The 14,107-nt window shown below is 30.0% G+C and overlaps 1 protein-coding gene and 1 long non-coding RNA gene across 3 annotated transcripts; both read left to right on the forward strand.

Annotated features, from left to right (window-relative positions):
• The first annotated feature begins 1,900 nt into the window (after positions 1 to 1,900).
• On the forward strand, positions 1,901 to 4,363 carry LOC141528711 (uncharacterized). Its single transcript, XR_012479438.1, has 2 exons — positions 1,901 to 2,884; positions 3,000 to 4,363. It is a non-coding gene; the product is annotated as an uncharacterized LOC141528711 (long non-coding RNA).
• A 2,416-nt stretch (positions 4,364 to 6,779) lies between these two features.
• LOC141528707 (retinoid-inducible serine carboxypeptidase-like) lies at positions 6,780 to 12,651 on the forward strand. 2 transcript variants are annotated; one of them, XM_074244897.1, is made up of 7 exons: positions 6,780 to 6,910; positions 9,712 to 9,770; positions 10,801 to 11,294; positions 11,493 to 11,603; positions 11,674 to 12,046; positions 12,143 to 12,375; positions 12,464 to 12,651. In XM_074244897.1, the coding sequence occupies exons 2-7, from the start codon at positions 9,722 to 9,724 to the stop codon at positions 12,524 to 12,526; spliced, it is 1,323 nt and encodes a 440-aa protein (XP_074100998.1). In that variant the 5' UTR covers positions 6,780 to 6,910; positions 9,712 to 9,721; the 3' UTR covers positions 12,527 to 12,651. The 2 variants fall into 2 exon arrangements, with proteins under 2 accessions (XP_074100998.1, XP_074100999.1); XM_074244898.1 differs by having other exon boundaries at positions 6,787 to 6,910; positions 9,656 to 9,770.
• The last annotated feature ends 1,456 nt before the right edge of the window (positions 12,652 to 14,107 follow it).

Here is a 14,107-nt window from a genome sequence, read left to right on the forward strand (position 1 = left end):
ATTGCGGCAGTAGATTGGTCTTCTTTTTCTCAGAAACTTGTCGCCAACTTGGTGCCAACAGTTACACATTCGAAAGTTGATCGCAAGTTGTCGCTTGTGTGGCAACCTAATATACTAATTACACCTCTAGGGAAGGAAAATAAGAAAAGCCACAGATCACATGTAATTGTTCAACAAACATGTAATCTGAAGTTTTCTTTTTTATTTTCCAAGAGCTGTATACTATTTTTAATCCGACGAAGGCGGAAAGCGGAGACTTTGTTTAGCGCAGCGGAACGAAAGTTGCCACTTTTCGCTCGGAGAGCAAATCTCGGCTTCGCCTCGGCCAACAATTACATGTAATCTGAGGCTTTTCTTATTTTCCTTCCCAAGGAGTGTAATATACTATTCTTGCAGTCCTTGCAGTTTAAGGTAGTGAAAAGCATATGTTAAGAAAATTATGAAATTTTTTTTATCGAAAGATAAATAAGGTAAAAGTTCATATTATGGAACACTGTCCTGGTTCATGAAACATTCGATAAAAATCTCAATAACAAATAATTTTTAACTTATTTGGTACTTATAAAATAATATTTATGATTGTTAATTACTAATATATTGATTAAATTAATTCATTTTCATGAATACTTTAAAATGTAGAGAAAAAAAAATATATTGAATGCCCGCGTCAAGTTGCATGAAAAAAAACCTTTTTGGAGTAAAATAGTCACGTGTGTAAAAATGCAATTACTTCAAGTTTTTGAGAAATATATCAATGATTAAAAAATACTTGAAACATCTCAACTAAAAGTTGAGCTTATTATCTTCCTATTGATAATGAATTTTAGGTAGTTTAATAAAGTATTTACTTTTATTTCAAGTGTTTCATAATAGGTACAAAAATTCTTTAATAGTCCGGATTTATGGAACAGTATATTCCGTGTTCCATGTCCCACGTACGTTCATTTTTCAATGTGGTCCGTAATTATGAAACAGTGACTCGTGAGAGCATTATTTATTTAATTTAGTGTTAATAATTGTTAATTATTTATAAAAAAAGCAGTTTATGTCAGATAAATGTTACTTCAGTGTATATTTCTATAAATTTGTATTAGGTAAGTACTTAAATTTGAAAATTCTATCAAAATTAAAAACTAACCTCTAAAATTTGTAAGTTGGATAATAAATATTGTTTAAGTTAATCAAATCAATAATTTTTTATTTCAGATAAGAATTTAAATTGCGTAAATATGGGAAAGACTGCAAAAAAATGCCAAAAAAATAAATCAAGCAAAAAAAATAAAATTAAATCTGTGAATCTAAGTATTAACAACAGTTCCAAGGCTCCAAAAATGGCTGTTGTCTTAGTTAATACGTGTAAGAAGGTTTCAAAAAAAAATAAATCTACGCGTATAAATTATTCTCCTGATGATTTAGCTAATGCTTTGAAAGCTGTCGACACAGGTGTTTCACTGAGAAAAGCTGCTGCAGTGTACGGAGTTCCCCCAACTGCACTCTCTAGAAAAAAAGGGAACCCTGAAATATCCAAACATAAAATTGGACCAGCAACTGTTTTTTCTAATACCGAAGAACAAAAAATAGTTGACTGGATTCTTTTTAGAGCTCAGCGTGGTTTACCAGTAACTAAAACAGAGCTCTTAGATTCTATTCAACAATATGTGAAAATGTCAAAAAAAGAAACTCCATTTATTGATAGTCGGCCGAGCCGACATTGGTATGAGGGCTTTCGAAAACGACACCCTCAAATGTCAATCAGGAAACCACAACATCTGACTCATAGTAGAGCAGCAGTGACCGGTGATGACCTGAAAGATTGGTTTGATGAACAAGCTAAGTATTTAACTGAAAAAAAATTATTGGAGATTCTTTCTACGAGAATTTTCAACTGTGACGAGACTTATGTAAGTTTATGCCTCCATCTGAAAAAGTATTGTTAGCTAAAGGATCCCGTTCTGCATATAAGGTGGTTGATTCTGATAAAGAAGGATTTACCGTATTGTTTATGTATAGTGCTAATGGTGATCGTGCACCTCCCATGATCATGTTTCCTTATAAAGAAGAAGTACCAGAGAAAATTGTCAAAAATTGTCCTGAAGGTTGGGGTGTTGGGCTCTCAGGTAATGGGTGGATGACCTCTGAGTCATTCTATGAGTATATAATAAATATATTTTATCCATGGCTAGTGAAACAAGGAACTCAGTTTTCAATCGTGTTATATTTGGATAATCATTCATCACATATGACTATGCCTCTGGTTACATTTTGTCGTGAAAATGGTATTGAGTTGATTGGACTTGTTCCCAACTCAACCCATATAATGCAACCACTTGACATTAGTTTTTTTCACCCATTTAAACAGACATGGAAAAAATCTGTACCAAGATGGAAAAATTCTAAAAATGTTTCCCGAGTAAAAAAAGAAGATTTTCCATTAGTTCTAAAGTTTGCATTGGATGCTATGGTACAAGAAAAAATGCTGTTATCAGTGGATTCAAAGCTGCAGGCTTGTATCCTTTCGATCCTTCTGCCGTTGACTATGATGTATTTGATAAAAGAAAGAAATCTAAAACAACAGTAACTAAAGAAAATGTACAAGATGAAGCAGTGTGGCCAGATCGTGCGATTTTTTTACCCCCATTTTGTACCGCTTTCAATGTAGTCAGATGAGAGTGTCCTACAAAGTGGGGGTAAAAAAAGAGCACGTTCTGGCCACACTGAGATGAAGTAACAGAAGATAAGGAAAAACATCTATTAACCTTCGAAAACAATTTATCAAAGGATATTCTGGAAGAATTTAATACTGCTTGGTTAAATCAGACATTGCCCAGAGATCTAGAAATTAGAGGCTTGTATAAATACTGGCTTGATATCAGTGGAAAATCTGGTAAAGAAATTAATAACATCCTATTTCAATCATTATTTTTGCGGTATACATAAAAATTTTTATAAATAGCTATTTTTTTAATGAATTAATTTTTCTATGTTGATTTTTTTTATAGATATTCATATTGATATTTTTATTTTAAAAATTTTTTGTTATATTTTTATAACTTGGTATATAGGTTCTCATGAAAAAAGTAAACCAATTGTCAAAGAAGTGACGTTGGTAAATTTAAATTTAAACATAGTAAGACAAGAACAACCCGTAAATAATTTAATTAATGATCAAGCGTCTACTTCGAATGATAATAATAACACTGATATGAATCTTAACGATCATAGTCATTCTTTAAATGAAGAGTTTCTTCCTTTCATAACTAATCCTGAAATAGACACATTAGCATCTTCTTGTGACAGGGAAAACTGAACTTCTCATGGTCGTTATCGACCACTTTATTGACGCCACGATAAATGAGGGTTTTCCCTTACCGTTCGATTTTGACAAGTAGTTCAGACTTGTCACCGGGCGTGCAAATCGAAAGTCCCCACTGCTGTCCCCAAAAAAACGAAGTGGGGTTGACAATAGGAAAGTTCGAGAACTCGGAGTCAAGGGTTATAAAAGATCCGACAAAAGAAACATCAAGGCTTTTTGAGCCAGGCCCTGGAACAAGTAACGCTTTTTTTGAGCCAGCCCTTGGAACAAGTAACACCTTTTGAGCCAGGCTTTTGAGCCAGTGACGCTTTGAGACAGTGAGGCTTTTGGCACAACAGTGAGTCAGTGTAGTGCTGTGTAATAAATTCTGTCATCGAGATTCAGGACAATCAAGAAGGAAGTCAATCTACGATCCGGAATTGGGAACCCATTACTTGGAGCCGGAAAGTTTATTGGAGACGAGAGAGAGAGAGACCAACCAGCCGCTGATTTCGCCCGTTTCCACCGGGACTTCACTTAACGTTTGGAGAGTTGTAAAAGTTAAGTCAGGCATTATAATTACAATTATTTCAAGCCAAGCTTGAATTTGAAAATTGAGAGGCCGAATTTACTGTAATAAAATTTGTCAATTAATGATCGCTATTGTCTCAGATGTCACTTTTAATTTAGTAGATTCTTTTATAAGTAAATTATTGATAAACGTCAATTAATTAGTTTGTTACAAGCCTTTTAGTTATGGGGAGTTATTTAGTTAAAATTATTTGATTAAGTTGAAATAGTAGAAGCATTTGTGTAATTTAGATAGTCAAGGTCACTTTGGAATATATGTAAGTTGAATATTTAATGAGGCTTGTTAAATTTGTAGAATTTGAAATTTGAAATGTTGAAAAAATTAATTCTAGGCCGTTGGGCTGAATTTAATTAATTTAGTAAATCTAGTAAATTAGTTTATTGAAAATAGTTAATAAATTTAATTGAATAATTTTGATTGATAAAATTTGTAATGAATTAAATTAGTGAATTTGGTAATTGGTATTAAAGAAATGTTAAGCGTAAAATTCAAGGAATTTAGATAATTAGTAATTCGAAGAAATTTGAATAATTAGAGAAAGTGTGTATTAAGTTAGCGTCCGGTGGACGATTTTTGTATGGAATTTAGTGAGTATTTAGAAACGTTGTATAGACGCCCGAGTCGGGGGTACAACGGATTAAGTTAGGAAACCGCTGCGTAGACGCCCGAGTCGGGGGCGCAGTCGGGAATAGGTTTTAACTGGTATTCCGTCAGGTTGACGAGGTAAATTATGTTAATTGGTATTCCGTCAGGTTGACGAGGTAATTAGTTGGTATTTTATGGTATTCCGTCAGGTTGACGAGGTAAATTATGTTAATTGGTATTCCGTCAGGTTGACGAGGTAATTAGTTGGTATTTTATGGTATTCCGTCAGGTTGACGAGGTAAATTATGTTAATTGGTATTCCGTCAGGTTGACGAGGTAATTAGTTGGTATTTTATGGTATTCCGTCAGGTTGACGAGGAAATTAAGATATTTAGATATTCCGTCGGAGTGACGAGGTTAAATAAATTGGTTAATTAGTTATAGGAAAAATTGGCAAGGGCCATTTAACGTAGGTGAGAGGTTCTCACAATTAAGTTAGTTTTAAGGAAATTGTTAAGTTTGTAGATTGATTGAATAAATCATTTATATTTTCTAATAATTTTCTCAGTCTTATTTACAGCCTTTCTCGGACTTTTCACGACCCTGTCCTTTCCTTCTCATGCTCCTCCGGTTTCTGGGACACCGTGTCTAAAATCCCAGTGGCGCCCTTTCTAAAGAGGAAAGGGGTAGCTAACTGGACCTGGGCAAAACCCCACGGTTACATTCTGAAGTATTATACGAATTTATAGTAGATAATAAACCTATAGAAATTGCCTCTCAAGCTCAGTCAGGTACTGATCAAAGTGAGAATTTAAACTTATTAAATTTATCGGATGTTTTGGAACGTAACATTGGTGATGAATTAATATTTGAATCAAATGTTTTGGATGTTGATAATCAAACAGGTTTGTAAGCAAATTAAAAAACAATCCTTCATACTTGATATGGATTTAAGAATAAAAATATATTTTTTTTTTTAGATTTTCTTGACAGTACATCTGCTATTATAACTGTTTCTACTGTTGCTTGTACTACGACAACTTTTGACAAATATTCTGAGGTTCAAGATTGTCAAACATTTAGTCAATCAGTTATTAGTAAAGAAAATGACTCTATATCTACTAATAAAAGTTAGTAAAATAATATTTAAAAATTACTGACAAGAAACTCTAACTTTAATAATAATATTTGTGATATTTTTCAGTTGAAACCGATGCTGGGAATCCTTTTGATGACGCATTTAAGATGCCAACTAATTATTTACCGAAGAAAAAAAGGATTAAACTGGAGTCATCCGGCAAATCCAAACTACCTTCTGCTGGTACATCTGATCAGTGGGTGCAATATCACTCAAAAAAAGAAAATGATAGGAAAATAAAAGAAGAAAAGTTACAAAAAAAGAAAAAATTACAAGAAGAGAAGAAACTTCTAGCTGAAGAAAAGAAAAAATTACAAGATAAAATGAAAGCAATACAGCAAAAAATCAAAGAAGAAACGAAATAGTTAAATTTTAAATAAATCTTGTCATTATATTTTTTAATTATTCATCCAAAGATTCGAAACTGTTCTTGTCATGCTTATTTTTTAAATCAATGTTTATTTATTGTTTGATAATTCGTTTTATTTTCAAATATAACTATATTAACAGTTGATAAAAATAATAAACAACATTTAATATTATGGATAAACAAATTAAAGACTAAAAAAAAAATTTTTAATCTTAATGTTTCAATTTATTTTGTGTTTCATAATTTGGGACATACCTTATGAAACACCCGTACATGCTGCTTCATACTGTTCCATAAATACGGTCATAAGTACTCACCTTTTTTTTCAATTAATTTATTAATATTTTCAGCTAAAACTCAGTTCATAACCATTTTTATCGCTTTAATAGATATCACAGAAACATTTAATTTGAAAAAATTCAATGTTTCAACTCTATTTTCTTTTAAAAATAATAAAATATACAATTCCTATTCATAGAGTGTTCCATAATATGGTCCTTTACCTTATGTTAAGAATTGATCACCAAAATTTCAGATCAATTCACGGCACCGTTTTTCAGCAATTAATTTTCGAAATTGCATCTTTTACAAGCATAGAGGTAAAGAGAGATGATAAAATTAATATGAAATCTTCCGTACCACTCGAGTGATGCAAATAGATTTCAATTCTTTCTTACGTTATCCAATTAATAATTTTATTTTTTTTTTTCTTCTTGTAATCTTATCAATATGTTGTTGATAAATATATGATAAATTGACTTTGAAACCATATGTATACAATGATTAATAAACTATAAATAGACTTTAAACATACAAGGAAATATCGTAATATTGATATGTATGAATTATAAATGTGTTCGTAGACTCGATATTAAATTTTGACGTGTGTTTGTATAAAAAAATGTTAATAAATTTGTAAAATTCTTTGACAGTGTAAGTAAATTCAAAATTAGTAGCAGTTAAATATCCATTAATCACACTTATATTCATTGTTACGTGCGAAAAATATCTTGTTAATCAAATTATTTTATCAAAAGTATATCAAACTTATTTTATATTTATTTTCAACATTGCAATTTTAACACTTATAAACTAAGAGCATAAAAACCGAAAATTTATTTTTGTTTAAAATTTAAATTTAAAATTTATTTTACAATTATTAATTTATGTTGATCACTAAAATATTATACTACAATCATTAATATTTACTTATTAGTAGATTTCATAGAAATCTAACTATTGCATTGGTCCTCATGACGGAACTTTTGATAAATTTTGCTATATTTCGACTATACTCGTCGAGCTGAGTCGGAAAATGCATATGGTTCAAAAGATTATATATATATATATATATATATATATATATATATATAATAGATTATATAATAGATTAGATTATATATATATAACGCGGCTTGTCACGACGATAGCGTCGCCAATTTACGTCGGATCTTTACCAAACTCAACATAATTATTCTACAGATAGATACCGAAATCAAGTTCGTAGATGAGCTTAATCGGTCAAGTAATTCAGAAATGCCAGGATTTTAAAATTTTCAAAATCATAAAAATTTATATTTCTTCACTTTCTTGCTCGAATAACTCTTGAATGGAATAACTTATTGAAATTCTGTAAAATGCATCTGAAAGCTCTTAAAATAAGCTTCAATTTGAGTACCATACTATATGTTTTGTCTCAAAAGTAGGTCCTATTCCGCTATACCAAATATGAAATTTGCTGTTGCACTCGTTTTACCAAACGTCATCCAAAACTTATCGTTGTGGTTTGAAAATTTAAAAAATCGTTCTCTGTGAAACCTTCATCAGACTTATGAGCTCGAAGAGCTCAAAAAGATAGAAAAGTTATTATCTCTTTCAGCTCCAAGAAATATTTTCAGTTTCTCAATTAAATTGATCGTACACAGATTTCCACATCACCCATGAGGTACTGTGCAAGTGAATGCGTTCCCATTCTTTTACATGGCGGGTCCCCTTTAGGCCTAAACCATGGCAAATCATCAACATAAATTTGTAATTCTACTTTGATGTAATAGTTCACAATTCCTGATTAAGAATACCGATTGATAAGAATTTACAAGTGATCACTATATGCAAAGTGTATATCTGTATATACAAACAAATGATTTGACAATATTTTTAGAGAGGGATATTTCAAATGTTTCTATGTTTCCTAAAAAAAATATTGTCAAATCATTTGTTTGTATATTGAGACAAAGAAAAAAGTATTGAAAAGTATTGGTTTTCTAGTCAATCTAATACACAGCTCTGAAATATATGTATGTCGTTTTTTTTTTTATTATTTATTTTCTTGTAGATATCTTCTCTAGTACCAAGACAATATAGTTAAAATTTAATTAATTAATTAATTAACTAACGCTTAATTAATATTATTTTTCATTGAATATTTTAAATTTCTAAGTATGCTAGTACACAAAAAAAGACTTATGATCCTAAGGTGGAAATTGAACAATAAAGCTCATCTTAAAACATGACCTTCGTATTTGTAATTTATCTGTAGAATAAGTACGTTAAGTTTAAAAATGATCCATAATGAGTTAGAAACGATAATTTCGTATTCAATCCAAGTAATTTTTAGATTTTTACATTCATTTTCATGAAATCTACTTCCATTTCGGCTGCCGAATGGCCTTTTTTTTTTTTTTAAATTAAGTCATAAAAATAATAAATTTCAAATTTCGTTTGCGAGAGAACCGATTTTTATAAAGTTGTTTATTTACATTTATTTATTTTTTATAACTACATTAATTGATCCCATAAATTTAAGCATCAATGATTTATTGATTTATAATAAATAATATGAGTCGTTAGTTTTTATCTATATTTATTCAATTGTATTGATCCAAATGTATATAAGTTTTGTGATTTAATATTTTTCAGTAAAGACGCAGTTTCGACAAACTCTCTATTAGTTTTAGTTTATCACTTAAGCTAATGTAACTCGCTTTTAACGACTATTAATTTATTAGTGATAGATTTATTTGCAAGTCCAAATTTTTTTGGAAAAATACTAAGTCTATAAGTACAGATATTTTTGCGTATCATTTTCAAAGGTAGATATTCTTTTTTATATTCAAAAAAATTTTAATTAAATATTATGACGAAGTTTTTTAAATAATTATAACTTTTATTACGGTTATTGAGTTCCTTTATTAAACAAAACGATTTCACATGTTAAAGGCCGATGAGAGATAATATTTAAAACGAAAAAATATTCGAAAGTATTCAATATAATTAAACTGAAATCTTATTGTTTAATACTCTTTAATCATTTCGTTTAATAAGAACTTTAAGTTCATAACAATGAGAACTATAAAATATTCGATCATTATTATACCACAAAATGTTTAATACGTAGATAAGATTTTTATCATTATTATAAATCAGACAATAAAAAAAAAAACCTAATTTATATCGTCTATTAAATATTTGAAGAGTGCTATGTTAAGCTTAGAGCGTAAAATTGTAATTAGTCATATTTTTAGAACAATTACTCAGATTGTCGGAATGAAGTGACAAAATACATTTGATATCGGCTAAAATAAGGTTGATTACAAAATTAATAAGATATTTTAATGATGACATCTAGTAGATAAATTTTTATAAAATTTAGTATAATCAAAACTATTTTAATTTTAGTTTACATGAAATTTGTGATTAACTTATTTGAGGATATTTGTTCTACATTTTAATAGAAATACCATCATGTCTTGGACTTGGATAACAATTATCCTCTCGACACTTCTTATTCACGGTAAGTAAAATCATAATTATAGTATACCAAGTATTTTCTAATTTAAGACGATTCAATGAATTTTTTAAAGAATTTCAATACGTGGTATTTTATGTTGTTTTTATTCTTATAAAATAAAATAAATAATTATTTTATTTTATTCAAGAACGTCAATCAGCAGTTCACATTATTAATTTTAAAATATATTTTGCAGTTATTATTATTTGCAAGAATGATAATAATTGAAAAGAAAAACAAAAAATAATAGAGATATAATACCGAGATTTGAAACAAGTTCTCGTAGATGTCATAAAAATCTAACTATTGCATTGGTCCTCATGACGGAACTTTTGAAAAATTTTGCTATATTCCGACTTAACTCGACGAGCTGCGTCAAAAAATACATGTGGTTCAAAAGTTTATGTCACGACGATAGCATCGTCAATTTACAAAGGATCTTCACCAAACTCAACATACTTATTCTACAGATATAGATATCGAAGTCAAATTCGAAGATGAGCTTAATCAGTCTAGTAATTTAGAAATGCCAGGATTTCAAAATTTTCAAAATCTCAAAAATTCACATTTCTCGACTTTTTAAATCGAATAACTTTTTAATGGGACAACGTATTGAATCTTTGTAAATTGCATCTGAAAGATCTTTTAATAAGCTTCAATTTGAGTACCACATTATGTGTGTAGTCTTAAAATTAAGTCCTATTCTGCTATGTCAATTATGATATTTGCTGTTGCAGTGGTTTTATATTTTAAAAAAAAAAGTTTAAAAAAGAAAAAAAAAAGAAAGACTATTCGTGATATTACTTAAAGTCATAATCCTTGCATATTGAAGTTCATTAATGTCGTTGAAAATATTAGCTACAATAATTACATAAATGAGAGATAGGTATAAATTGTATTGAATTTTGAATTTGTGCTAGATATTTGGAAAAATATTTCAGTTAAATTTAAAGTTGAGATAACTTTAAGAATATACAAACAAAAATTTAATGATTTGGTCGATAATTGGACAGATTTTTAACACTGATTATAGCAAAACTCGATGGAATAGAAGGAAAAACAGGTTTCAAATCTGGTAATCAAGACTGGGGCCATGTGGAAGTGCGACCCGGTGCGCACATGTTTTGGTGGCTTTATTACGCAAATCCTCCAAATAAGTTACCTTTCTTCAATCCTTTTCGCAAGCCACTTTTGATTTGGCTTCAAGGGGGTCCTGGATCTCCTTCAAGCGCTTACGGCAATTTTGAAGAAATTGGACCGCTGGATGTCAATTTGGAAAAACGGAACTATACTTGGGTCAATGATTACAATGTTTTATTTATTGATAGCCCAGTTGGCACCGGATTTAGTTACGTGGATGATGATTCGAAATTACCAACTGACAACCACAACATAGCCTATGATCTTATACGTTTGATAAAAATATTCATGGAAAAAATTCCTGCATTTCAAAAGGTTCCGACTTATGTTTTGTCTGAATCGTACGGTGGAAAAATGGCAACACATTTTGTGCTATATTGGAGTATGGTAATAATGATATTCTATTTAAATTACATTATTTATAAAAATTACTTAATTACATTAATAGTATGCATTTACAGAGTATGAAAATCAAAAAATTTATAACTTTCGATAAAATATAAATTTTAATTAGTAAATTTCAAAGAATATTTCAATGATAATATATTGAATGGTAATAATATTTTAGGTTTTTTTTTTTGACAGCTTCAAGAAAGAGGAATAGTTAAAAGTAACCTTAAAGGTGTTGGTCTAGGCGATTCCTTCATTTCTCCAGTTGAGACTGTTCTCTCTTATGCTCCACATTTATATTTCATGGTATTTTGTCCATCTGTATTTACTATTATTTTTTAAAACAAAATTTTTGACACGATCCTTCATTTTTCAGGGGATGCTTAGTTACGATTGCGTTGAAAGTGTCAAAAATTCCGCTTACACTGTGAAAAATAACGTTGATTCTAAAAAATGGACACAAGCTTACGCAAACTTTTTAAACACCATTCAAGTTATTAGAAAATGTACAAATGGGATTGATTTCTACAATATTCTAGAGAAAACAACACCGTTGCATCGTTCAAGAAGTCAATATAGATCTGGCAACCGAGAGCTGTTGAAACAGTCTGATTTTGACCAAAAATTGACTACTCTTATGAATGGTCAAGTCAAAAAAGCCCTCGGACTCAACCAACGATTTTATATAAGTAATCATAAAATTAAAACACAGTTAGCTAAAGACTACATGAAACCTGTTACTGATATTGGTAAGTTCATCGAATTTTTGTTTTTATGCTTCAACATTGCCAAAACTACTTAGAGACCATTAATGGTTATTTAAATTGTTACTTGAATTATTTCAGTTGAACGAATACTGAATGAAACGAATCTTAAAGTGTTTGTCTACAATGGGCAGTTGGATGTTGTAGTACCGACTGTTAGTACACTCGGCTGGGTGCAAAAACTCAATTGGAGTGGTGCAAAAGAGTGGAAAAATTCTGAGAGATCAGCATTGGTCATCGACAATACCATTGAAGGCTATGTACAAGGCTACAAAAATTTCAAGATGTTTTGGGTTAATAGGGCTGGGCATATGGTATATTATTCAATAATTTCTTTATTATCTTCTTGATGATTTGATTAAATTTGTTATAATTTTTTTTTTTTTTTTTTTTTTTTTTTAGGTATTAAAAGATAATTACTACGCAATGAATGCTATATTGTATTTGTTGACTTCAATACCTTAACATTATTTTTGTAATTCCAACCACTGAAGTCTGATTCGAATTTAAAAAGCTATGGCTTATCATAAGTAATTCGAGCAGAAAAAAATAAATACATAATTCAAGCAATAAATGCTCAAAAAAAGAAATTTTATAGTTTTTGGCGAAAATCATTTGTCTTAAAGTAATTAGTGGAACAATAACAATTATTTAAAAACATTCTCATAATCACATCTCTATTCTTCACACGTTCAAATTTTTTGCACATAACTTTATTCTCGATCCATGCAGCTGTGGACCGACTTGTGCTTTCTGTGCTGCATTTACCCTATTCCTCACCCCTCTCTATCAGTTGTTGGAATAGTAGCGATAGGGACACCACAGAGAAAACCCATGCCAGTACAGTTCGGCTACCGGAGCGATCCCCGACGGTTGGTGTTGGAACCATTCGAACAACCGTCGGGGCTCGAACCCTCGCCTCACGACATGATGTGCGAACGAACTAACGGGATAATGACTAAGTCGGCTCGGCCATCATGCTGCTGCTCAAAATATTAAATATTAATTATTAAAAAAAAATTAAGTTAGCGACAGTTAATCAAACAAGCTTACAAGCGTCTATTTTATTATCAACTTTGGTTAGAAAAGCATTTTTTTTAAATGCCGAGTTTAAATTAATTTCTGAAAACTATGAACGGATGGACTTTGATTTTGTGATGTTTTATTTCGTTGTGTTTGGGGCTACTTTACTGTGGAATTTGGTCATTTTTGGAATTAAACTCATTGTATACTACAGTTACTTTTAATGTAAAAGACAGGAGACGGAACAACGACAGTTCATTCAGAGATTGAGAGCACAACCACGGATTATTTTTTCCCGGGTCGGATTGTTCTATCAAATAGCCGCGAGTGATCCAAATAAAGGAAAAATAAACCATCTAATTAGCAGATGAGTTTTGTTCAATTTTAGTACTGATCGTTGTTGTTTTTAGTACCGATTAAGATGTCACATAGAAAATGTGATACATGGATTCTAAAATCATATCTGATTAAATTTTCTTTTGTTGCGAGTATTTAAAGCTCAATAACTTTTTACCCGTTAGGTTTACAAATAAACTACCTCAATACTTTTTTTGAAGAGGATTGAATTTTCTAGAAGGATAATTGATGTAAATTCAGAAAATACATTTTTTCGTAGTTTTACCGGATGAAAACGTAAAAAAAATTTTTTTACGTGTTATTCTAATGGGAAAATAGAAATTCAATGAGCTTCTGAAGAATTGAGATATCAAGCTACGCTTTAGAGAGTTTTTTTTATACTTAAGAGAAGCTTTTGAGACAATAGCACTTGGAAAAAAAAAAAAAAAAAAAAAAAAAAACGTTTTTTTAGACCACTCTAATAAGTATACAAGCTAATAAAAGAGCATGTTAGTCATGAAATGAGTATAACTATTTAATAATGATACCTTTTTATCAACATATACTTGTTTTATTAACTCAAATGTGTGAGTATCAATTATTTTGTGTTATTATCAATTAACTAAAAATTTTTAACGCTTTTTGGTAAGACCGCTTATTGTGAAAAAATTTCTGTCCATATAACTG

This window comes from Cotesia typhae, unplaced genomic scaffold (genome assembly GCF_013202065.1).
Source record: "Cotesia typhae breed Kobodo isofemale line unplaced genomic scaffold, CoteBio_Ctyphae contig_44, whole genome shotgun sequence".
Classification (NCBI taxonomy): Eukaryota; Metazoa; Arthropoda; class Insecta; order Hymenoptera; family Braconidae; genus Cotesia; species Cotesia typhae.